The sequence below is a fragment of the Plecotus auritus genome, assembly GCF_963455305.1.
Source record: "Plecotus auritus genome assembly, chromosome: 8".
In the NCBI taxonomy this organism is placed as follows: Eukaryota; Metazoa; Chordata; class Mammalia; order Chiroptera; family Vespertilionidae; genus Plecotus; species Plecotus auritus.
The window spans coordinates 43,660,262-43,686,588 of NC_137782.1; the positions used below are offsets into that span (position 1 = coordinate 43,660,262).

General features: G+C 42.3%; 1 protein-coding gene across 1 annotated transcript in view; it reads right to left on the minus strand.

Moving 5' to 3' along the window:
- ZNF236 (zinc finger protein 236) overlaps window positions 1–26,327 on the minus strand; it is a 91,083-nt gene that overhangs the window by 50,906 nt on the left and 13,850 nt on the right. Inside the window, exons 2-9 of the mRNA XM_080683382.1 lie at window positions 26,054–26,196; window positions 24,729–24,893; window positions 17,988–18,166; window positions 16,337–16,461; window positions 15,872–16,044; window positions 14,952–15,095; window positions 4,395–4,592; window positions 3,247–3,475 (exon numbers count right to left, since the gene is read on the minus strand). Coding sequence (XP_080539508.1) covers window positions 3,247–3,475; window positions 4,395–4,592; window positions 14,952–15,095; window positions 15,872–16,044; window positions 16,337–16,461; window positions 17,988–18,166; window positions 24,729–24,893; window positions 26,054–26,196 — 1,356 coding nt within the window. The remainder of the gene's footprint in view (window positions 1–3,246; window positions 3,476–4,394; window positions 4,593–14,951; window positions 15,096–15,871; window positions 16,045–16,336; window positions 16,462–17,987; window positions 18,167–24,728; window positions 24,894–26,053; window positions 26,197–26,327) is intronic.

Here is a 26,327-nt window from a genome sequence, read left to right on the forward strand (position 1 = left end):
AAAAACTGACAGCACAAGGTGAGGAAAGCAGGCGTCTCTAGCAGCCTGTGTGGGCCATGTCGCCGCCCCTGCCGGCAGAACCAGCAGCATATCTGGACTATTTACAAAGTCTTTGCCAGCCCTCAGCAGGGAGTGGCAGCATGACTATCTTCCTGGAGAAAGCAGAGTCTTGTTCACCCACCCACCTCAGAGCACATGTTGGAAGTGGAACTGCAGCCTCCGGGAGCTCTTTCCTAGGGACCAGGTGCAGGAACCTGGTTACAACACAGTCCTGCCTCTGCTTTGTGCAGTTTAGAAGTGCTGTCCGCCAAGCAGAAGCAGAGAACGGTCTGCTCTTTAGGGAGGGTCACTCAGCTTCCTGCAAAGTCATGCGGTGTGAGGTTCCTAGAATGTCACTGTCACCCAAGGACAGTCGAATTCCAGATCCAATGGCAGAGACCAAAGCTGGTAGAACCCGGGCACATGAAGATGGATAGGTGGGCTGCTGATTAGTTTAGAGGCGCAGTGCCTCCACACATGCCCTAGCACCCTCTGTGCCAGGCAGGTGCATAAACAATATCACTTCACCTGTGTGCACAGGGCCACTGGAAACCATCCATTTCAAATGGCCAGAATGTGTGCGGTGCATTCAATGAGAACACCTACCCTCCATGCAGATAGCTACAGAAATAACTAAGAGTTCTCCCAAGCACTCCAAGAGCCTGATGCCAAAATTCTTAAAAATTACCTAAAAGGGTATTTCCAGAGAGCCAACCCTAGGGTCTGAGTCTCCCGTGCTCACATCAGCATCAGGAACACAACACTTCATAAAGAAGCACTTTTTTTCCTGTCATTCATACTGGTCTTTTTAACACTACCTTCAGCTTACTGCAGTATATGGGATTTTTCTATACACTGGGAATAATTTCCCCCAAATACAGATATGTGACAAGAGAAGTTGTTTACATGCCAATTCAAATTGTTCAGTATAAAAACATTGTTGAAACATACAGCAGAGTTATCCTGGTACCTTAATTTTTATTATTTAAAACTTTAACTCAAGTCCTTTATAAAGACCATAGCAGTGAAAAACAGCGTATTTTTTTAACTACTGAATAGAAAATGTTTGAAAATTTTAATTTTCTTTTCTGTGTGTGGATACAAAGTATGGGGGAAATATAATAAAGCAAATTTTTTGCTACATCACAACTACAGTTCTTTAAATTATTTCAACACCAATGTGTGTCCTACACATTGAATGATTTGTGAATTGTTATGATTTAATGATTTCATAAATTAACTGATTTAAAAGCACCAATGTTACACATTTTTTATTTTAAAAAGTATATTTTACATAGTAAAATTGAAAGAAAATACTGGCCAAAATAAAAAGTGTCATATAGAAAAATAAAGGGAAAAGGAGTGATAGACAGAAATGAAAAATTAAATCTAAAATTTACTAGAACTGCAAAACCTTGCTCAGTACTGTATATATGTATTTAACTTATTCAAAAATTAACTTGTAGAATCTTTACGAACTCTGTAAGCACAACCCTCCCTATTACAATACTATAGGTAAGGTTGACCAGAACTCCATTCTGAAATCTGTTTAATGCTCAGCACAGAAGAGAAGTTGATCCCAACCCCTGGAGAGCTGGGAGAGGCAGCAGAATGAAGCCCACCTTCCTCAGTTTGAGGAGCTACTGCTACCTGGACTCGCAGGAAGCAGGTCTGGCCTTTATGTCAGTGCACTTTCAGAAGTTCCGGCATGACGAATACAGATGCAGCCAGTGCTAACTCGGATGCAAGCCTCCACCCCCCACTGGGGATCTCCGCTCATTCAACAGGTGTATGGAGAGTAGATATTCAAAATGCAAGCACCCTGTGACCTGCCAGGCTGTCCTGTCATAACACAAATTTTGCAAACAGCCCTTTTTCCTTCCTGCCTTCCTCGCTACTAGGAAAATCCTGATGAAAAACTGTTCAAATTCCATTGTCCACTTTCGCCTGGGGAAGGGCAGATCCAGGGGAAAGGAGAGCAGGCTATAGTGCTGTGTGGGCTGAGAAAGGAGGATTTCACAACCACCTGTTAACAACGAGGAAATACATACTCAGAAGTGAACGGAGATGAAAACATCATTCCACGCTGTGTAGCAAGAAAGCCCAGTTCCCCCCAAGACAACTGGGAGAGGTAGAGAGTTAGAGCCACTAAGAAAATATTTTCATGGGAAAGCTTCCACCCAAAAGACAGGAATCTATTTTATTCAAGAAAGATGTAGTAACCCTGTCCCTGTGCAAAGAGACATGCTGAGGGAGCAGGGAATTCAGAAAGGAACACAAGTTACTCCACTACCACAACCGCTAACAGAGACCACAGGACAGAGAAAGGAGGGGAGGAGCCCTCTGCAGGGAACTTCTGTGAGGAGCGCCACCCACAGGAGTGTGGGTATGGAATTCGAGGAGGGGAGGGAGAAGGCCTTCCTGATGTAGAACAGCCGGGAAGCATGGCATGCAGAAGAGGTGAGGCCTTGAGGAACAGCAGGAGTCCCACGTTACTGTCAGGTAAGTCTGCACCAAAAGAGCAGGGGTGGGAAGACGGGACATACCTGTGGGGCAGATTATGGAGGCTCAAAGGCCAAGAAGCAGAGATGAGTATAAGGGAAAGGCTGGGGTTTTAGAGCAGAGCGCTGCACTTTCCAGGTCAGCGGTGGTGGCACCGTCACTTGGAGGAAGGAAGGGAAGAGATGGCGAAGGCAGCCATAGCAGTGTAGCCAGAATGCACAGCCTCAGAGGCAAGAAAGGCTAGAGCAGCCTTGGGCAAACTACGGCCTGCGGGCCGGATCCGGCTGTTCTATCCGGTTCTCTTGCTCTCCCCTCCGCTCCTTTACTTTGAATTTATATTAGTTCACACAAACACTCCATCCATGCTTTTGTTCCGGCCCTCCGGTCCAGTTTAAGAACCCATTGTGGCCCTCGAGTCAAAAAGTTTGCCCACCCATGGGCTAGAGCATAGAAGGGTCAGTGACAACTAAGGTCAAGCCCTTGGAAAGAGTCAGGGGGAGACTCGAATCATGGGAAGAAGGCAGCCCATGGAAAAGAGATAGTTTAACAAATTTATCTCCTGGTTTTCAATTTTAAATATCAAACGAATACTAACTATGAGGTAGACATTATCAGAACTTTCAACAATCATCACCTTCAGAAGAAAAAGAAAGGTATTTCTTCAAAATAAGCAAACATCTAAAGGTTAAAGCACAATGAAATTACCAGGTAGAAATGGTGATTTCTTCTTTATCAGCTTCTTTTCCCTTTTGTCTGGCTTCTCTGGGCTCTCCTGTTCTTTCTCCGGCTCCGCATCTACAGGGTCAGTTGGCTCACTGGGCACGTCGGGAAGGTCCGGATCCTGACCCTGAACAGTGGAACTCTTGGGGTGGCTGGCGTCGCTGGGGTGTGCTGCAGCTGGAATTGAAGACAGCCCACTGTTTTCTAAGGCTTGCTGAGACAGAAAAAACTCGAAGGTTAGGAGATCCAATGCCCCAAACCTGCAACCAAGTCAGCCTTACCTACAGAACTGTAATGCTACCGCCTAGAAACGTAAGTCTGCATTTCCAAGGAACCATCTGTAAGTGACACAACCAAAGGTTTGAGGCTGACATATCCCTTCTAATATCTGACATCTCACCTCCACCCAAACATGGTATAGCAAGCTTTGAAATTTCCCAATTAAAGGGGATTTTAGTGAATTAATTTGACTTTTAGGTATGTGACCTCAGACAACTCTGGTTGTCTCTGAAAGGATTTGGAAATCAGTTTTAAGTTACACTGGGTTTACTCTTAAGATAGTCGCTGTTGTGACATCTGGCCAACTTGTCCCCACAGGGTGGAGGAGAGGTTAGCTTTTATAGTAAGTACATACTAGAGAGGAGGAGGAACAAGGCCATCTGTTTAGAAATGAAGATTGGACATGAGGCTGGCTGGTCAGAACCAGGAAAGAACTCCATTCTCTACCCTCCCCCTCCTCCTCCACTGCCTCCCCAACGTGCATGGGACACACACACACAGACAGCACAGAGGTGATTCCAAATAGTTACAGCACAACCTCAGGAAACAGTGAAACATTGCTATGTCAACAGGGACAGACACAAGAAAGTTCTGAGAAGCCCATTCTTTTAAAGTAAATTTACTTAGAAAAATTAGGGCTTTAAACTTTTAAAAAGTGTATAGATTAATAAATCATTTAGAATTCTGCACTGTCCACAAGTAATTAAATAAGCCTATTTTACTTCACTATAACTTATTCAATTAGGACACATTTTCAGTGAAGATTCCTTTACTCTGACAAGCGCCCTTTATTTCTTTCCCAGTAGCAATGCCCAGACTCCCACAGACACAGCCAAAAACTGGAGTGCACTCACCTGTAGGATGTCCTGGCTGATGCCCACGGTGATGCTGAGCGGCTGGCCAGGCGGGGGCACCGGGCTAGACTCCACAGGCTCTGACAGCTCCAGCAGCTGCTGGATGACGTCAGTCACCGCCTGTGAGCTTTGCTGGCTCACAGCTGACGGGACCTGGGCTTCTGTCTGCTGAAGAGGTAAAGTCTGAAACAGCGTGGCCTGTTATTAAAAAATATAAACAATTACATTAATTAGTACTTCAATTTTTTTAAAAAAGAAAGAAGCATAACTTCCCTATAAGCATTAAAATCTAATTCTATCCCAAATTTTAAATATACTGTCTCATTAATTTTTATGTTTTGGCACAACACTGGCTCTTAAAAGATCATATTCAGTGAATTTTCTACTACAAGCATTTAAAGTTTATTAAGTATTAGCAGATACTAGCAATTCAAGATGGGGACTGAGCAAACCTCAGACTCCTGTTACCTATTAGAATGAAAGGATAGAAAGAGTTACAAAATAAAGGAAATAAGAAAGAATCTGGAGAAAAAAGATGGCTGCCAACCGGAAGGCAGAATGCAAGATAGTGTGTGAGAGAGAAAACAAAGGGAGAGTGTGTGGTCACACGGGGAGTGTTTGTTGGTGAGTCGAGGGACAGCTATACTCCAGGAGACTGTGGGGGACTGTTGGATGGGGCTCCCCTGACCGGGCAGCCCCCACTGCTGCTGGGTTCCCTCCCAGAGCGACCAGCTCGGATGTGGAGACCACGCCATCTTGAAGGGGAAAGTGGATGTTATCGGAAGCCTGAAAATCTACAACTACAGCACCCACCGGACAGCTGCGAACCCGAGAACATCAGTCCCCGAGTGGCGCAAGCATGAGGATTCAGAGGAGCTCTACACTCCACCACGGAAAGGTCAGATTTCGACTGGGATAAGGTGAGGTCTCTGTTCCCGGCAGGAGAGAGAAACACGCGCACTGCGGGAGCTGAAGACCTGGGGAAGTCTTCGCCTAGGAAAATCCGTGGCTGTTGGGGCTGGCGTGATCCGTGAATGTGGAAGGGGGTCCGCAGAGCTGCTAACAGAAGGGAACTCTAAAAAGCAACTCATTTTGATCTGGGCGCAAAAGGACAACCTAAAAATTTTAAAAATGTGCCAGCTGCTTAGACCCAAGGGGAAAAAAGACTGCACAGATTTGCGCACAGCCCTGGAGTTCGCACACTTACTCTGGCTCTTTTTTTTTTTCTTTTCCTCTTTAAATCCTTGCTTCTGATTACTAAGCCCAATACATAGGATCACCCAATTGGGGTCGCTCTAAGAGACTGCAGAGGAAAGTTGTTTTTCTGGAACCTGGGGATCAGAGCGGGGAATAACCATCAGAGAACCAGCTCTGGGGCAACCCACTCCACCAAACCAGTATTAAGTACCACAGGGAAAACAAATCTAAACACTAGCTAGAGAGGACCTACAGACCCGGAGGTCAATCCAGAAACACTGCCACCCAGGGGTTGAATCACAAATTGACTCTTGTGTGAAAACAAATAAAGGAAAATATGAAATAGAGAAATACTGCCTGCTTAAAAATCAGGACTGCCTTACAACACTGAGGAGCAGCAGAACGCAGGGAACTTCAAAACTGTCCTGACTAGGAAACAGGTGTGCCAAACAGAACAGTAGAGGAAGTGAATGACCTTCACTACTGCACATTTTATCTTTTACTTAAGAAACTAAATTTTTTTTCTTTTTTCCTCACTTGATTTTACCTTTTCAATTATTATTTTCAATGAGTATTATTACTACTACTATTTTACCTTTTTTTAGAAAAAAGTATTTTATTTTCTCTTGATTTTACTTTGGGATTAGTGTTCTACATTCTATTTTCATCTTTCCTTTAGCATCATTTTACTCTATCTAAACTTTACCTTCATGCCAACACTCTCTTCCTCACTTTCCACGTTTTGTTGTCCTGTTTCTCTTACCCTATTCATGCTTTAGATTTTCCCTATTCCTTCTTTTTACCCCCTGTTAAAATTTCACCCTACTTATATATCTAATTTCCAATACCCTGCTCCAAGTCCATACACACCTCTCTCTTCTCTTTCTTCACTATCCAAAATTTTTTCTCTCTCTGTCCTTTTGTTGTTGTTTGCTTGATTGTTGATTATATTGATTATATTTATGCTTATTTGTGAGATTGTTTTGCTTTTTGTTTTTGTTTTTTTGTTTTGTGTTTGTTTTTTGCTTCTGTTTTCCCTCGACTTCCTTGATATTAGTTGTTTGTAGTTTGTATTCATCTCCAGGTACTTGTTGCTGGCAATTGTTGGGATTAGTGGCTGTTCTATTGGAGTTTTCTCCCCATATATAGTTTTTTCCCCTTTTCTTTCTTATTCTCTCTCTTTTCTCTCTTACTTTTTGTTCCTTTTCCCAATTTCATTTTTGCACTCCTTTTTTTTCTCTTCTTCTTTCTCTCCTATCCTCTAATTCGCCTTTCTCTGATAGTCACCTTTATTTGGGGTTATTAATATCATGAATACATTTGTGTTCAGTGCCTTGTGCATTGTACCTTGTTGTGTTGTATTTTGTGCCTTTAAATCAACACAGGAGAGAGAGAACTACATAAGCAGACACCCGCAGAAGAAAGATCACGGGGAGACAAAGAAACAGCCATCATTTGAAAGAAAAGCAGGCATCACCAAAAAAGGAAGTAAATGAAATAGAGGCAAGCAACCTGTCAGAGAAAGAATTCAGAGAAATGGTCATAAAGTGGCTGAAAAGAATGGAAGACAAATTCAACAATATGTGTGAGAACCAAGAGGAAATGAAGCAGAACCAAGAAGAAATGAAAAATGGCATTGCTGCTGTAAAGAACTCAATAGAAAGCATCAAGAGTAGATTAGAAGAAGCAGAGGACCACATCAGTGAGCTAGAAGACAAGGTATTAAAAAATATCCAAATAGAATAGCTAATAGAAAAAAAAATTAAAAAGCAGGAGGAGAGCCTAAGGGAACTTTGGGACAACATGAAACAAAACAACATTTGCATAATAGTGGAGCCAGAAGGAGAGGAAACTGACCAAGGAATAGAAAACCTGTTTCAAGAAATAATGAAAGAAAACTTCCCTGATATAGGGAAGAAAAAACCCACACAAATCCAAGAAGCTCACAGAGTCCCAAGCAAAATGAACCCCAAAAGACCTACGCCAAGGCACATTATAATTAAATTGGCAAACACCAACAACAAAGTAAGAATATTAAAAGCAGCCAGAGAGAGACAGAAAGTTACCTACAAAGGATCCCCCATCAGGCTAGCGACTGATTTCTCAACAGAAACACATCAGGCCAGAAGGGAATGGAATGAAATATACAAAGTCATGCAAAGGAAGGGTCTGAATCCAAGAATACTGTACCCAGCAAGGCTATCAATCAAAATTGAAGGTGAAATCAGGAGCTTCACAGACCAAAAAGGACTAAGGGAGTTTATCACCACCAAACCAGCAAGAAATGCTAAAGGGTCTGCTGTAAAAAAAAAAAAAAAAAAAAAAAATACAACAACAAACAAAAAAACAGAAATAGGGAGCGAAGAAGGAACACAGGGGTAAAGAATAAAAATGGCGACAAGTACCTATCAATAATAACTTTAAATGTAAATGGATTAAATGCCCCAATCAAAAGACACAGGGTAATGGATTGCATAAGAAAACATGACCCATATATCTGCTGTCTACAAGAAACCCACCTCAGAAAAAAAGACACACACAGACTGAGGGTAAAGGGATAGAAAAAGGTTTTTCAGACGAATGGAAATGGAAAAAAAGCTGGGGTAGCAATACTTATTTCTGACAAATTAGATCTCAAAATGAAGGACCTAAAAAGAGATAAGGAAGGCCACTTCATAATACTAAAGGGAGCAATCCAACAAGAAGAAATAACTCTGGTAAACAAACATATACGCACCCAATACAGGAGCACCAAATACATAAAAAAAACTCCTGGAGGATATCAAGGGAGAGATTGACAGCAATACAATCATAGTAGGAAACTTTAATACCCCACTATCACCATTGGACAAATCCTCTAAAGAAAAAATCAGCAAAGAAACATCAATCCTAAATGACTCACTAAACTAGATGGAATTAATTGACATCTTCAGAACATTTCACCCCAAAGCCACAGAATATACATTCTTCTCCAGTGCACAGGTGTCATTTTCAAAGATAGACCATATGCTGGGACATAGGCAAAGTCTCTTCAAATTCAAGAAGATAGAAATCCTATCAGGCATCTTCTCAGATCACAGTGGCACAAAACTGGAAATCACTACAATAAAAACAATCCAAAAAAATCAAACACATGGAGACTAAACAGGATGCTATTAAACAATGACTGGGTTACCAGAGAGATCAAAGAGTAAATAAAAAAACATCATGGCAACAAACGACAATGAAAACACAACAATGCAAAATCTATGGGACACAGCGAAAGCAGTCTTGAGAGGGAAGTTCATAGCTCTACAAGCCTACTGCAAAAAACAAGAAACAATGGTAATAAATTACCTAACCCTACAACTCAAAGAGTTAGAAAGAGAGCAACAACAAAAGCCCATGTAAGCAGAAAGGAAATAATAAAGATCAGAGCGGAGATAAACAACATGGAGACCAAAAAGACAATACAAAAGATCAACAAAACCAAGAGCTGGTTCTTTGAAAGGATAAACAAGATTGATGAACCTCTAGCCAGGCTCACCAAGAAGCAAAGAGACAAGACCCAAATAAACAAAATCAGAAATGAAAGAGGAGAAATAACAACAGACCCCACCTAAATACAAAGTATTATTTAAAAAATACTATGAACAACTCTATTCCAACAAACTGGACAACCTGGAGGAAATGGACATATTCCTAGAAAAATACAACCTCCCAAAACTCAATCAGGAAGAATCTAAACACCTCAATAGGCCAATAACTATGGAAGAAATTGAAGCAGTCATCAAAAAGCTTCCAGCAAACAAAGCCTGGGGCCAGATGCCTTACAGGGGAGTTTTACCAAACATTCAAGGAAGAAATAAAACCTATCCTCCTCAGACTATTCCAGAAAATTCAAGAGGAAGGAACACTTCCAAGCTCATTCTATGAAGCCAGCATCACCCTAATACCAAAACCAGATAAAGACAACACAATGAAAGAGAATTACAGGCCAATATCCCTCATGAACATAGATGCCAAAATCCTCAACAAAATTCTAGCAAATCGGATCCAGCAGTACACCAGAAAGATCATACACCATGACCAAGCCGGATTTATCCCAGGGATGCAAGGATGGTACAATATCCGCAAATCAATAAACGTGATACATCACATAAACAAATTGAGGGTGAAAAATCAAATAGTCATGTCAATTGACGCAGAAAAAGCATTTGACAAAATCCAACACCCATTTTTGATAAAAACTCTCAGCAAGGTGGGAATAGAAGGATCATATCTCAACATCATAAAAGCCATATATGACAAACCCACAGCCAACATCATACTCAATGGGCAAAAACTAAAACCATTTCCCCTAAGAACAGGAACAAGACAGGGATGCCCACTCTCACCACTCCTATTCAAGATAGTACTGGAAGTACTAGCGATTGCTATCAGACAAGAAAAAGAAATAAAAGACGTTCAAAAGGGAAAAGAAGAAGTAAAACTGTCCTTATTCGCAGATGACATGATTTCGTACATAGAAAACCCTAAAGACTCCGTCAAAAGATTATTAGACTTAATAAATGAATTCGGTAAGTAGCAGGATACAAAATTAACACCAAGAAATCTATGGCATTTCTATACACCAATAGTGAATTTACAGAAAAAGAGACTAAAAAACAATCCCATTTACCATCACACCAAAACAATTAAGATACCTAGGAATAAACTTAACTAAGGAGGTAAAAGACGTATATGCAAAAAACTACAGGACACTGAATAAAGAGAGAGAGGAAGACATAAACAGATGGAAGAACATACCATGTTCATGGATTGGTAGAATCAACATCATCAAAATGTCCATATTACCCAAAGCAATCTATAGGTTCAATGCAATTCCCATTAAAATACCAACAGCATATTTCACAGACCTAGAACGAACTCTCCAAAAATTCTTCTGGAATAAAAAAAGACCCCAAATAGCCACAGCAATCCTGAGAAAGAAGAACAAAGTAAATGGGATCTCAATACCAGATTTCAAGCTATATTACAAAGCCACTGTTCTCAAAACAGCCTGGTACTGGCACAAGAACAGATATATAGACCAATGGAATAGAATAGAGAACCCAGATATCGACCCAAACCACTATGCTCAATTAATATTTGACAAAAGAGGCATGAACATACAATGGAGTCAAGAGAGTCTCTTCAATAAATGGTGTTGGGAAAATTGGACAGATACATGCAAAAAAATGAAACTAGACCATCAACTTACACCATACACAAAAATAAACTCAAAATGGATAAAGGACTTAAACATAAGATGGGAAACCATAAAAATACTAGAGGAATCCACAGGCAGAGAAATCTCAGACATATGCCGAAGCAATTTCTTCACCGATACCGCTCCTAGGGCAATGGAAACTAAAGAGAAAATAAACAAATGGGACTACATCAAAATAAAAAGCTTTTGCACAGCAAAAGAAACCATCAACAAAACAACAAGAAATCCCACTGCATGGGAGAACATATTTGCAAATGTTATCACTGATAAAGGTTTAATCTCCAACATCTACAGGGAACTTATACAATTTAATAAAAGGAATAAATGATCCAATAAAAAAATGGGCAACGGACCTAAATAGAATCTTTTCGAAAGAAGACAGAAGTAAGGCCAAGAGACATATGAAAACATGCTCAAAGTCACTAATTATCCGAGAGATGCAAATCAAAACGACAGTGCGGTACCATCTCACACCTGTCAGAATGGCAATCATCAACAAATCAATAAACGACAAGTGCTGGTGAGGATGCGGAGAAAAAGGAACCCTGGTGCACTGCTGGTGGGAATGCAGACTGGTGCAGCCATTGTGGAGAACGGTATGGAGTTTCCTCAAAAAATTAAAAATGGAACTGCCATTTGACCCAGTGATCCCACTTCTAGGAATATATCCCAAGAAACTAGAAACACCAATCAGAAAGGATATATGCACCCCTATGTTCATAGCAGCACAATTCACCATAGCTAAGATTTGGAAACAGCCTAAATGCCCATCAGCAGCTGAGTGGATTAGAAAACTATGGTACATCTGCACAATGGAATACTACGCTGCTATAAAAAAAAAGGAACTTTTACCATTTGCAGCACCATGGATGGACCTGGAGAGCATTATGTTAAGTGAAATAAGCCAGGCAATGAAAGAAAAATACCACATGATCTCACTCATTTATGGAAAATAAAGAACATTATAACCTGGTGAACAAAAAGATAGATACAGAGGCAGTAAAGCACCGAACAGACTGTCAAATTACAGGGGGAAGGTTGGGGAGTGTTGGGGATGGGGGGAAAGAGATCAACCAAAGGACTTGAATGCATGCATATAAGCACACCAATGGACACAAGACACTGGGGAGGTGGGATGAGGGCATGCGACAGGGTGTAGGGGAGGCTGGGGGAAGGTCAATGGGGGAAAAAAAGGAGATATATGTACTACTATGTGTAATACTTTAAACAATAAAAAAAAAAAAGAAAGAATCCACTGTGGGCAAAAAATTCAAAACTCTTCTGGAGAAGCGAAGCATTGGAGGAATACATGCTCTGTGAAGCTACAGCTCAGTACATCTGAGGAGAGGGCTGATCCAATTCCTCAGAAACTCAGGAATCTGAAATGCCTCGTCACAAACACGGTGTGGAGCAGAGGAAGGAGAATCGACTCTGTATGCTCTGTAATGGTGGATGCAGGACATCACACGTCTGTCAAAACCTACAGCACACACAGCACAGAGTGGACTCTGGCTACTGATAACACACAGCATTCCGCCCTGGACTCTAACAAAGGCACCACACCCACACAAGGTGTTAGTAATGAGGGGGAGAATGGACTTCCCTGCCGCTTTTTCTGTAAACTTAAAGCTGCTCTAAAAATTATTTTTATAGTCTAATAATAAAGAAAAGAAAAACCATGGGAAAACTACTTTGGACTGACAATTAACCCCTGGCTTCCTCCAGTGAAAGAGGGCAGTGAGGCTTTTACCTTCAGGCAAAAAAAAAAGGGGGTGGGGGGCTCTAAAAGAAATAAAAGTAAACAATGATTTAGGGAGAACCTGAAGCCTTTTGTGGCACTTAGGTCCCCAGACTAAACACAAAGTCCTTTCTGTGCTGCCTCCAGGGACCCCAAGTTTGGGAACTGGTTCCTTGGCCCATCTCAGGTAAAGGGACCTTGGAGATGAACCAGCTCCATCCTCTGTGAAAAGTTCACATGAGGGTTTGTTGTTGCCTCATTCCAAAATACAAATGGGCACAAGGGTTATAAGAATTACATCTGAAAGAGGGAGCCTTGGCAGATGACCCCAGGCAGGAGACTCTAGAAGGAAGAGAACTTTTAGAAGGAAAATGCTAATTAGGTTTCCAAGGAAAGTACAATAAACCAGAAAAGCATGTCTTGAAAAAGAAACAAGCTGATTATGAAGGAGAGCTCCAGAAATTAAAAATTGTAGCTAAAAATATCAATAAGAGAATCATAAAATGAAGCTGAGGAAAACCCATAAAAGTAGAGCAAAAAGGCCAAGAGTTAGAAAAATGAAATGCAGCCTCGACCTTGGCTCAGTTGGTTGAGCATCGTCCCATGCACCAAGAGGTTGCTGGTTCAATTCCTGGTCAAGGCACATGCCAGGATTGCAGGCTTGATCCCCAGTAGGGAGCATGCAAGAGGCAGCCAATTAATGTTTCTCTCTCATTGATGTTTCTACCTCTCCCTCTCCTTTCCCCTCTCTAAAATCAATAAAAACATATTTTTTTTTTTTAAAGTGAGATGCAAAACAAGAGCCACAAAGAACCTAGAGCAGTGGTTCTCAACCTTTCTAATGCCGTGACCCTTTAATACAGTTCCTCATGTTGTGGTGACCCCCAACCATAAAATTATTTTCGTTGCTACTTCATAACTGTAATTTTGCTACTGTTATGAATCGTAATGTAAATATCTGTGTTTTCCGATGGTCTTAGGCGACCCTGCTAGCGGTTCTCAACCTGTGGGTCGTGACACTAGAAAGGCTGAGAACCCACAGGTTGAGAACCACTGCTGTAGAGCCTAAGACCATCGGAAAACACAGGTATTTTCAATTACGATTCATTAACAGTAGCAAAATTACAGTTATGAAGTAGCAACGAAAATAATTTTATGGTTGGGGGTCATCACAACATGAGGAACTGTATTAAAGGGTCGTGGCATTAGAAAGGTTGAGAACCACTGACCCAGAGGCTGAACATGGGCTCCCAGGCAGTCCTGAAACTGGCTCGTGCAACGATGCTGGGCCCTCACATTGTGCAACAGGGAAAGAGAGGAAGTGTTCAGGTTTCCACAACCCTACACTGCATTTTCAGGTATTTATCAAGATAATTTTTTAAATTATCTGGATTATCATTCCAGATTAGTCACTACATCTACATATTTGATTTGCCTTGTGCTGAAGGAAATGGTGAAAACTCTTACTATTTGGTCGATTTACACAATGAAAATTTCTTTAAAAAATACTCAGTCCAAAATAGAATTTTAAGACTTAATTATTAGGCACTAATCATTCCCCAGTTTCTTGACTTATTTACAACACCCTCCCTGATGGAGAGTAAGCTGAGGTATCAATCCCAAGCTAGGAATATTGTGAGAAAAGGAAGGAAAAAACGAACAGTAACCGTGAGCCTGATGCTTAAAGACAAACACTCATGTGGGGCAGGAGGCAGCTGTGGAAGCCACAGACTCTCAGCCAAGCTCACTGTAAGCACACACCCACACTCTCACACTTCTGTCTAAGGTCTACTGCCATGACACTGCACTGTGCTTAGATTTTGCCACTTATTATCAATTGAGAGGTGGAAGTAACAGACTGAGGAGGCTGAGCTATAGAATCCCTCCAAAAAAAAGAGTAAGTGTGTGTGTGAAGTCATACAATTTTAAATACATGTACTGAAAAGTACAATTTAGTTCCCCAACCAAAATCCAAAGTCTAAGGAAAAATTATCACTGTCACCTTAGGGAGAAATATAGCTTAAAAGGATATTTGATTTTTAAATTATAGAATAATGATAAAGAATATTCACTGGTAATTACCAATAATGTTGCAGGAATTCCAATTCAATAAATTGATGATTCTATTTGTCTTATTTTTATTGGTTCAGGTGATAGTCCATAAATCAGAATCATCTAACACTATTCTAAAATTTAAAAGATTGATTGTTCTTTACTAATTAAAAAATAGTAGCACCATACAACCACGTAGAAAAACTTCATAGCACCTCCATGGTAATAAATAATATTCTAAGTAATATTCAATTTTAAAGATTATGAGATGATAGATTTTGGTAAAAGAATATTCTACCAGCCAGCTCACTGAACTTACCGTTAAAACATGAGCAGTCTCTGCAGAGCTCGTGGAGTTCTGTGGCCCACCCATGTGCATCTTGCTGATATGAGTGTTTAAGCTACCTAAACTTTTAAATACACAGCTACATTCTGTACAATTATAGGTAGGGCCATTCTTGACCTTAAAGAATAGGAGAAAAAATTATTTTTTACACTTAATTATTAGATAAAAACATTTGAATTAGGACACATAATTGACCATTGCATTAAAAATGACAGTAATAATGTAACCCTTTAACATTACTTTTTCCTTTAAATTAGATAGCTCTAGAATAAATGACCCAGTTCTTTGATCAATATTGTAGCATGAGATTAAATGAAATATCACAGTCTTTTTTATATTAGAGTAAAAAAAAGTAGTTGTCAGTTATTATAATTTAGTAAGAAGATGTCCGATGTATGTTCTCAATTTCCTAAAGGGTTGCACACAGCCTGAAATGAAGGCTAGACAGATACAGATATAACTCTGACTGAGCATTCATGGGATAAAGTGCGCAAGTTAGGAAGGATTGTCAAATGGTAGGTGAACTTGTCATCACCAGTCCCAGCACTGCATGTCAGCTGCTGCAATACTACAACACAGCCTGCAGAGGAAGGCAGGAAGTGAAGGGGCAGGTCCAAGCACCTATTCTCTCACCATCATCAAGCCCACCTCAGTTATTACATTGTGGCGGCTGCCTTGAACTTACATAAGACTTTCAGTCTATTCCTAACACCTTGTGAAGAGATTCATCACAGGACTGAATAATATTCAGCAACTAATCTTTAGAGGAGGTTTCTGGAGCATCTCAGTGTCCCACCACAGGCCCGTGTCTCACGGCTGTGCTGACAGTCACCTCCGCAGCCCCGTGAGCAGCCGCACACCTGGGAAACCCACAGCCCACAGGCCCGGCTTACCTCCGAGTGCACTCTCTGCACGTGAGACTGCAGGTTCCCCTTCTGAGAAAAGGCAGCAGGACAAAAGGCACAGGCATGGGGCTTTTCGCCTGTGTGCTTGATCATGTGAGTCTGCAGTGCCCCCTTCTGGTTAAAGGCTTTTCCGCATTCACTGCACTTAAAGGGCCTTTCACCTAGGGAGCGGGGAGAATGGACACAGAATTGTGAGAGCCTCTGACGGGTTAAAACAGAAATACTTTGGTTACCCAGACTCAGGGCCCCAAACCATCCTTCCAGCTAGAACAACCCCCTGTGACTGCAGACTCAGATATCCCCTTGCCTAGCCCAAAATCTCAAAATTGACACCCAGATTACACAGCAAACTATGGAAATGCCAAAGTTAAATTCTAGGTCTAGTGGGCTCTGGGCACATTTCTCTCCTGTGCACCACATCATGAGTCATCCAGAGGTAAGCATGTTCCACACCTGTGTGTATCCTGATGTGTCGAGTGAGCTGGCTGGGCTTCTGAAACGTCTTTCCACAGTGCGGGCATGAGTACGTGAATCCACTCCTGTCGACATTCCGATTGTATGACCTCGTACTTGACATCCTAGTATAATAAAAGGGGTGCTCATGAAGTCGTCTCCCTTGTGTTACAAACTCGACAGTAAAATCCTTCCAGAAAGGTTAACTGGCTGGTCAGGAGAACATGCTTCAGTGAAAAGTCAATCCCATATAAGTGTGTGTGTCCCCCACCCACACATACGTACACACATACATGTATTAGTTTTGTGTATCCAGTATCATAAGAACTCATTTTTCCAAGTGTAATGACAGAGAAACAGTTTGTGTTTGAGGTGGAATGCCTCTCACAGACAAGCTTCGCCTGTGATGGTCAGACACCAAAGTCTGCGCAGCTGTAATCTGTACCTCCACCTGCTCCTCTGCTACTTCTTCCTGTCCCTTCATTTCACACCACCTGATAATGGTGACCTCCCAAGTCCTACTTTCAACCACTCTTGACACCTCCACTGAGCACCAACCCCCTACCTCTAACTCTGCTCGACCTCTGGGGATGGCTCAGGGTGGCTCAACTCCAGTGTGTCGCAAGCAAAACTCTTCCTTTATTCCTAGCCTGCTCCTCTCTGTGACTGGAAAGGGCAACCCCCAATGTGCAAGTTTACGCCTGGGGAGTAGGGCCCATGCTTCCCTCTCCCTGACCCCGACTTCAAGTGCATCTCCAAAGGCTGCTGGTTTCACCCCAGAACATCTCCAAAGATGACCCCGTGTCCCTCTACAATGTTGTCTCCCCATGGTGCCGATTCAGTGGTCTGCTGCTTCAACCCCACCACAGGGCAGCCACACCACACCTAAAGTCAGGGCAGGCCGTTCGGTGTGTAAAATGCTCTGATGGCTTCCACCGCACCCAGAATAAAAGCCTCATTCCCACGGTAGCCTCCAAGAAAGGCCCCACAGTCCCAGGCCCTGTGTCCTTCAAACTCAGCCACAGCACCTGCCTGGCCTGGTGGGCTCTCACTGCCCAGATCAATGCAATTTTACTTCCTTCTCAATACAACCACCTTCTGAAATGGTTGCACTGACTGATTCTTTCACTTGGTCCGTACCAGGCACATGTTTACCCCTAATAGTCTAGTTTTAGAGCTCATAATATTAGTAACCATGCCTAAATTTAAATACACACATACATCTGCAAATTGGAGACATACAAGTAGCATGGCTTGACATACGTGTTTCTACATGTGTGCTAAGCACCATGTCAGGCTCATGTAAATTGTAAAGAGTGAGACAGTATAAATAAATCAATGCATTAAAAAGGACCTAAACTGAACCTCACTGATCCACTCTACACAGTGTTACCTGCCCGTAAAAACAACACCAGCACCTTGTTCTACAGTTTCAACATTAAAATACTGGCTAAAACTGTCTACCCAGACAGCCTGGAACCTATTTTTAATTTCTGAGCTCAATTTTCCTACTGTAGATATGAGCTACACATTATAAAAGACATCCTGACACTACACCAGATTAGCTAATATTTTTAACCAATCACAGCAAAATTTGCCAATTCTTAATACATTATACAAATTTTTCCCAAGCCCAAGTAGAGGCTCATACCTAATTTTGTAATGATTCTTCATGTGCTCCTTCAGCTGCGCTGCCGTCTCAAACTCCTTCCTGCAGGCCTTGCAGGTGTGGGCCCGGCCCCCGGCCAGCTCCTGGCGGTGCTCCTCCATGTGCAGGGCCAGCTGGCTCTGCAGAGTGAACTCATCCCCACACTCGGAGCAGATGAGGTTCTGCAAAAGGAACACCATCCATGAGCACAGCCAGTATTGTAGACGGTCGATATGCAAATTATACTTCCCTCTGGAACAGACACTATTCTCACCTCACAAAAAATATATCATTATCCTATATAACAAAAGCCTAATATGCTAAGTGTCTGGTCAGCAGGTCGGCCGTTCAACCAATCAAAGCATAATATGCTAATAATATGCTAATAATATGCTAAAGCCGCTCAACCGCTCACTATGACATGCACTGACCACCAGGGGACAGACAGTCAACCAGTCGACCAGTCTCTATGACATGCACTGACCACCAGGGGGCAGACACTCCAACTGGTAGGTTAGCTTGCTGCTGGGGTCCAGCCTATCATCCAGACTGAGCGAGACGGGCCAGACACACCTGGAGCCCTGCCGTGGCACCTCCCCCCACCCACCCCACCCCCGATCGGCCCCCAACACCCCGATCAGGGGGCAGGGCAGGCTGGCCAACCACCCGCGGCCCCTCCCCCCAGCTGGCCCAGCCCCTGATGGTCCCCCATCTGGGCGGGCCTGCCAGACCCCACCCATGCACAAATTCGTACACCAGGCCTCTAGTGTCTAAATATGAAGATAAAAAAACATTTTTTTTTTTGGTTGGTAGAAAAAGATAGAAAAACAGGGAAAAGGAGGAGAGAATAGTACAATTTTTGAGCAAAGTAAATTGTTTCAAGTTGGATGTTGGGTGACTGGCATTTTGTCAATCTATGCTATGAACACTCTACAGAATGGCGACAGCACAAAAGGGTCAGAAGAGAAGTTAAGATTATAGATTGATAGACCACCTCCAAAGAAAAGGGAAGCCGATAAAGTTTTAGATGAAAACATCTATCATTCTTTCACTTGGTTTATAGGTAGTGGATTACAGAAAAAGTCTGGCACTCTGTCCAGACGTGGCCTGCTGAGCACCTGAAACAGGTGGTCTGAAGAGGGCTGTAGAGGAAGTATAAAATACACAAAATATTTCAAAGACTTACTGCAAAAAAAAAAAGAGCTCAAGCACTTTAATATTTGAATTATAATATTTTGGATACATTTTCATAAATATATTAAAATAAAATTTATGCTTTTTATGATTTTTTAATATGGCTACTATAAATTTTAAATAACTCATATTTCAATTAGATAACATGATAGCTACATGCACCTGGATGGGTTAACCACTCCACGTCTGTGAAATAGGGACATCGGTACCCTGCCCTCACCCAACATCTGAACTGCAGTGAAGTGAGTGAATGTGTAAGAGGTGAACAGCATGCACAGAGGAAGTCCTCACTATGACTTGAACAGTAGAAACTGCCAATTTAGCCCAAGGTTCAGTGAGCTCACTCACAAGGATTGGTAACATAATTGTTTACTTAGATGATTCTCAAAATGAACTGTCCAAAGATGAAAAAGAAATGAGTGTAACCTAGCAATGGCATAAACTGTTATTCCCAAATAACAAAATATACAGCTATTTCTTTCCACCAGTGCTTTCTAAGTACTGTACAGTCTTAGAAATGTATGTAACTGACATTAAAATGAGGTTGCTCATCGACACTACTCAGAGCATCCTTTGCAGAAAAGGACAAGGTTGGCCCTAGCCAGTTTAGCTCAGTGGAAGGGTCCCAGGTTTGATTCCAATTAAGGGCACATACCTCGGTTGCAGGCTCAATCCCTGGCCCTGGTGCAGAAGGCAACCAATCAATGTTTCTCTCTCTGTCTCTCTCCCTCCCTTCCACTCTCTCTGAAAATCAATGGAAAAATGTCCTCAGGTGAGGATTAACAAAAAAAGAGAAGAGTGACAATGAAGGGAAAATATTTTGAGCAATCCATAATGATTTCAACTAAATAACTTGAAATTGGTATTATTATATAATAATTTAAGGACCTAACAAATTATTAGATTGTCAGTATCTTGTTGAAAATAAAGAAAATTCTTTCTAAGAAACAATCAAAAGAAAAAAATACCTAACATAATTTGCTGCATCTCTTTTTAAAAAATCACCTCTGAGCTCCTGAATTTTTATGGCACCACAAAAGGGTCAGGAGAGAAGAAATTACTCAAACTATTCATTTTCCACCAACAACTCCAAGTCTCCAGTCTTAGTTGTGAAATAAAACTGGACTCTTTATCCTCCTTTTCCCACCCTTACTCTTTTATTGCTCTGGCTCAGATCCATCTGCTTTTTACTTACTATCTTACCTAATGATCAGATTAGTAAGTAAGACCTATTGGCATGACTATAATCAGAGATTTGTCAGAATTTTCTGAGTAAAAACTCTGCTTTGTGAGCAGTTTGCTCATATGGCAAACACAGGGTGAAGTATACCCGGAGCCACAACCAAAACAGGCCACATAACAGAAGTTCCATCACCATTACCGCCTTATCCCAGCAGGCCAAGGAGCCAGGATGCGCAGGGGACATCTTTGGGGAGGGGCAGTTGTGCCTCAGGGGCAGCTAACAGACTTCCACCTTATCAGTCAGAGTTATGCCAAGTTCTCCAGGCTGGAAGCAGAAGCTAGTTTCTACCCTAGACACAGACTGTTCTAGGGTAATTTCAATGAGTGCTAAGTGGCAAGCTGACTTCATGGAGAAAATGCATGTACTCTAATCAGATCCCATCAACATGTAACTGAAAGACCTCCAAATGATATTAATAAAATCTTAAACATTTAAGAATAAATTAAATAATGCACTGAATCCATATGAACAAAACATTACTGAGTGATGTTTTGATAAAGATTCAGTTTTGCAAACATGTTCAGTTCTCTCCTGAAACATTCTAAAAATTTTATGCAGCCAAAATAAAAATTCATGTTTAAGTAGGCAAAATTCTAAAGTTCACATTAATAATAAACCAGAAAAGGAAAATAAGAAGTACACAAACATTTGCTTATCATTCCAAAGAGAAACAAGACAAACCAGAAAATCAAGGTAGTCCCTCCCCAGGCAAGGCCCAGCAGAGGGGACAGAAGGGACAGACTGCTCTTTGTATCTTTCGGTCTTCTAAGAGAAGATTAAAAATCAAATACCCATCACCTAATTCTCCAGCTCTCAGTCCCTGCTCTGCTTTGGGCTGTCTTTGTGGTCAGACCAACCGAACCCTAATGCAGGGCAGTTCATTAAGGGCTGTGGCTTGGAAGAATGGGTCAGGGTGGCCCTGAAATAGAAAGAACGCTGAATCAAATGACCCTGAGTCCCCTTCCACCCTGCATGCCTTTAGTAGGGTGAGCTACCCAACTGTGATGCTGCTGCAGACAGAACACAGGAGACTGTGCTGTCACGTGGAAGCCACGTCCTTGCTGTGCTCAAGGACACACGTGGGAACTGGGGGAGGCTCACAGAAGCTGGGATGGTGGCTGGACTTGGATCAGTGTGAACTTGTGGTCTCTGGAATGGGGTGTGCACTGCACTGTGTGTGCACCTGCTCTAAAAGACGTGGTGAGACTTAAAAAATAAAAACTGCAGACGTGTTAAGTATTTCTAAGCAAGTCACAAGAACCAGAATCTGTAAATGAACAGATTAAAATTTTATAAGTATTTGACAATTTACAAGTTTACACCGGGGTGAGGGGACAATCAGAAACCGAGAAAAGACAAAAAAACTAACGTCCTAGATATATTAAACAGCTTACACATATCTATAATATACCCATAATCCCCACCCACTCCCCCAAAATAAGAAAATTAAAGGACAGAAAAAAATACTAATGGCTAATAAACATGGAAAGATGCTAAACTTTACTCATAATTAAGGAAATACAAATTAAAACAACAGAAGCATATCATCTTAAACTACCAGACTGGAAAAGACAAGTTTTATAACACAGATATTGAAAATGCTATGAAGAAAGGGGCATGTTCATACACTATTGGCTGGAGTATAAATTTGTAGGGAGCGGCTCTGGGTCAAGCCTCCAGCTGACCTGTGGCAGGGCCACAAACAAGTCCCAGCCTGGAGGGCAGAGCTCTCCTAGCATAATTAAGCCTGACCTTGTAGCCCTCCCTAATTCCTTCCTAAGTAGCTGTAGGAGGTTCAGCAAGTGTTGCCAAAACAAGAACATTTGTATGCATGCTAATCTACCCTTGTTTTAATCAGACTATAAAATAAAGCATCGGCTTGCAGGCTGGGTCTTTTGTGTCCTCATCCAGGCACGGAATCTACCAAGCCCCAGCTGTATTCTCTTGTCTGTCTTTTCTTCAATCCTTCACCGCCCCTCCTCAGGTTTCACCCTTGGCCGTGCTGGTGTGGCACATAAATTGATAGAACTTCTTTGGAGATAATTTGGCAAGATCTATCCAATTCTGAATTTACATTTGCTCTGACTGAGCAATTCCATTTCTAGGAACAGGATCACTGTGTGTGTGCTGGGAAGGAGAGGAGGGCTATGCACTGAAGGGCCTTCTGGAGCGTCTCTGGTCACTAGATGCCTGCAGTACCGCACTCCTTCCCCATAGCAGTGACAACCACAATGTCCTCTGGGTACAAAGTTGCCTGCCTTGGGAACATTTGCTCATGTGGCTCTGTTTGCACCAGGTTTACCACAGTGGAAAACAACCTACATGTCTACCCACAGTGACCTGTGACCACAACATCACACCATGTAAGTGTTAATCTATGACCAGCAGGTTTTGTGTGACATCACCTATGACAGTTGACTGAAGAAAAAAGGCACAGAATAACAGGGCTGCATGGAGGGAATGCAGGGGAGCCTGGGCATGCGCAGAGTGCCCTGTGAGGACTGGAATCTCTGGTGATGTAGACTCAACTTTCCCCAAATTACACATGCATTACTCATACAATAAGATTTAAAAGATAAATAAATGATTTTATATTAAAAATTAAAGACATACAAAAAATATACAAGCCTGCACAGAAAGTAGGAACTCAATTTTTAGGATGGAAATTTTATGTATGTAATTTAAATACTATATTTGTTTTTCTGTCTCAGGAGAAAAAACTTACCAAATAGTTATCTGTAATTAGCCATGAGAGATAAAATTACAGGTTTCTTTCACATTCCCCTCCTTACTTTTTTGCATTTTCCTAATTTTCTACAATAATAATCAGGGTAGGGGGTAATATTTTTAAAGCAACAGCCATTTATACTTGAAACTAGTGGCCCGGTGCACGAAATTCCTGCACGGAGTGGGGGGGGATTCCCTCAGCCCAGCCTGCACCCTCTCCAATCGGGGACCCCTTGGGGGATGTCCCACAGGGATCAGGCCTAAACTGGCAGTCGGACATCCCTCTCACAATCTGGGACTGCTGGCTCCTAACCACTCACCTGCCTGCCTGCCTGATCGCACCTAACTGCCTCTGCCTACCTGCCTGATTGGCCCTAACCCCTCTGCCTGCCTACCTGATCGCCCCTAACTGCCTCTGCCTGCCAGCCTAATCGCCCCTAACTGCCCTCCCCTGCCGGCCTGATCTCGCCCTCAACTGCCTCTGCCTGCCTGATCACCTCTAAATGCCTTCCCCTGCTGGCCTGATCTTGCCCCCAATGGCCCTCCCCTGCCGGCCTGTTCTTGCCCCCAACTGCCCTTCCCTGCCAGCCTGATCACCCCTAACTGCCTTTGCCTGCCTGATCACCCCTAAATGCCCTCCCCTGCTGGCCTGATCTCGCCCCCAACTGCCCTCTCCTGCAGGCCTGATCTCACCCCCCACTGCCCTCCTCTGCTGGCCAATTTGGTTCTGATTGGTCGGTTTCTATGCCAGTCAGCGTCAAAAGCTCCGCTTCCTAGGTAGCCATTGGCTCCTCACAGTTGACCCAGATTTGGTTCTGATTGGTCGGTTTCTATGCCAGTCAGCTTCTCTGGGCCTATCAATGGGGCCTGATCAGAAAGGCAGGGCTGATCAGAAGCCCTGGTGGAGGCCTGGAGAGAAATGGAGGCATGGCTGCTGGCCCGGCCTGGAGAGAAAGAGAGAGGCAAGTGCTGATCAACAGCTGCCACACAGGCTACGAATCAGACCCTGCTTCTCTCTTCAGGCCTCTCTCTGGGCCTGATTCGCAGACCCCTCAGCAGTCAGAGCTGGGGCACAGCGCCTGCAGCTGCAGCGCTGACTGCAGGACTGACTTCCAGTTGGTCAAGCCTCCGGTCGTGACGGACCCAGGGTTTTTATATATTAGGATGAGGCCCCACTCCTAGCAACAGCAACACAACCCGGCCATCCTATAAGTTCTGGATTGCTCACTCGGTGCGTAACTGCTGTGTATCATCACAAATGCTTTCTATATATTCTCTCAAATGCACACAGGTCAGGGGATCCAGGAGCCATCTTCACAGGCAGAAAATTTAAGAGGGGCTTTTCTAGCCAATGCAGACATATTTTGATTCTCCAAATATATATTAAGTGTCTCTACCCCAACTGATATGGCAGAAAATAAAAGGTTTCATCAGTGAACTGGAGATCAGCCAAGGCAAATTTAACATTCGCTCCCTGAAATCTACATGAAAGGCTTTGTAAACTAGTTTGTACCTAAGGTCCCCCCACAGATTAGAGGCCTTTTAAGAATCAGTTAACAAAGGGCAGGCCAAAATATTACCTCCTCCTTCTCATGCAGCATGATGTGCGCTTTGAGGCTGGCCACTCTGGAGAATTTCTTGTTGCACACAGGACAGGTCGGGTCCTCCCCATTGTGGGTACATCTGTGCAGCGTCAGGTTGAATTCAACATTGAATGTTTGGGGACACTGGTCACAGCGATGTGGCTGTTGGGAGAGAACAGTCAAGAAGTCTCTGAAATACAATCTTTCCACAGTAAACAACATTCAAATATTAACAAGTACCATGATCTACAATCTTTCTAAGAAACTTCCAAGTCAATAAATCCCACATTAACACATAAAGTTCCTTAGGGAATGTCTCAGGCGTGGTAAGGACCACACCCATCCAAGCAAGAGGAGAGTTCTGGTAGGAGTGCTGCACCTCAGTGTGCCAGGGTATGGGCTCTCTGATGACAAAATGAAGGGGCTTCACACTGGCGCAATTTTCCCTCTTTTTCCAACCAACTCCACTGCTGTCAACAGAATCACTTCAGGTAAAATAAGAATCATAAGAATTTTACTGGATTTTAACGGAGTTGCTTATCTAAGTCTAAAATGTTCCCCAAATGGAAGGTATTCTGCCACTTACATGCAAAAAGAAAAAGTAACCACTGGCATTAATTTCCCTCTGAAATATCAAGGCCCTAAAAAGGACTGAGTCAGTATTTTGAGATTTTCCCCACAAGTGGTATTAGCATTATGTTATCACTCACGGGGACAGTAAAGCGAAGTTGGTCAGGCCCTGGCTCCAGAGAAGAGAGCTGGTATGCTCTGGTCTCACAAGGCTGACTAGCTCACGTTCTCCTACCTAATGGAAAGTCGCAACCACTTTCTCATTGCAGTTTCAGCTGTCACTTTCCATCTATCAGGCAAACCGTCCCATTAAGATACTAACACTCTCATCACAGGCCCTGGCAAGAAAGGATACAAATCTCTATGTAAGAGAGCATGCTCCCTGCTGAAGTTCGATCTAACATAACTGAACACCATTTTACAATGAAGACACATAAGGGTAACTGCCCTGCCAGAGAAAAACACATCAGCATGTACCAATTCTGTGTTCATAGAGGAAACAGAAAATACTAGAGAAGGGCATATTTTAAGAACTTCCATACACAGACTCCCTAGACAATTTCTCACTTTCCCTCTTGATCTCATAATGGCTAGGAATACAAATACAGCTAAAAATATGTACTTATATAATATACAATGCTCCTCAATTTAAGAATCTAAATTATAGTAAATAATTTCAATTCACAGGTGGATGTTACAACACCTCCAGCTTCAACGCTCACATTTCTGATGCCCCTTTTAAAAATACTTACCTTGTCATTTCGCTCGTGATCCCTCATGTGGCGTTGAAACTGGGACTCTTTTGGAAAAGACAGTAGACAGATTTCACATTTATGGAAATTTGGAACTTGATAGGCATAATTAGTGTTCTCCGCATTCAATGTTAAAACTCCATCTATAAAATTGCATAAGTATAGACAATAAATACCAGTTATTATTCTCATCGCATCAATTATTTGGTTATTGTTTAGAAACCAAATTATGTCAAAACTTTGAGAATTTTAAATGACATTAATGACATCTTGA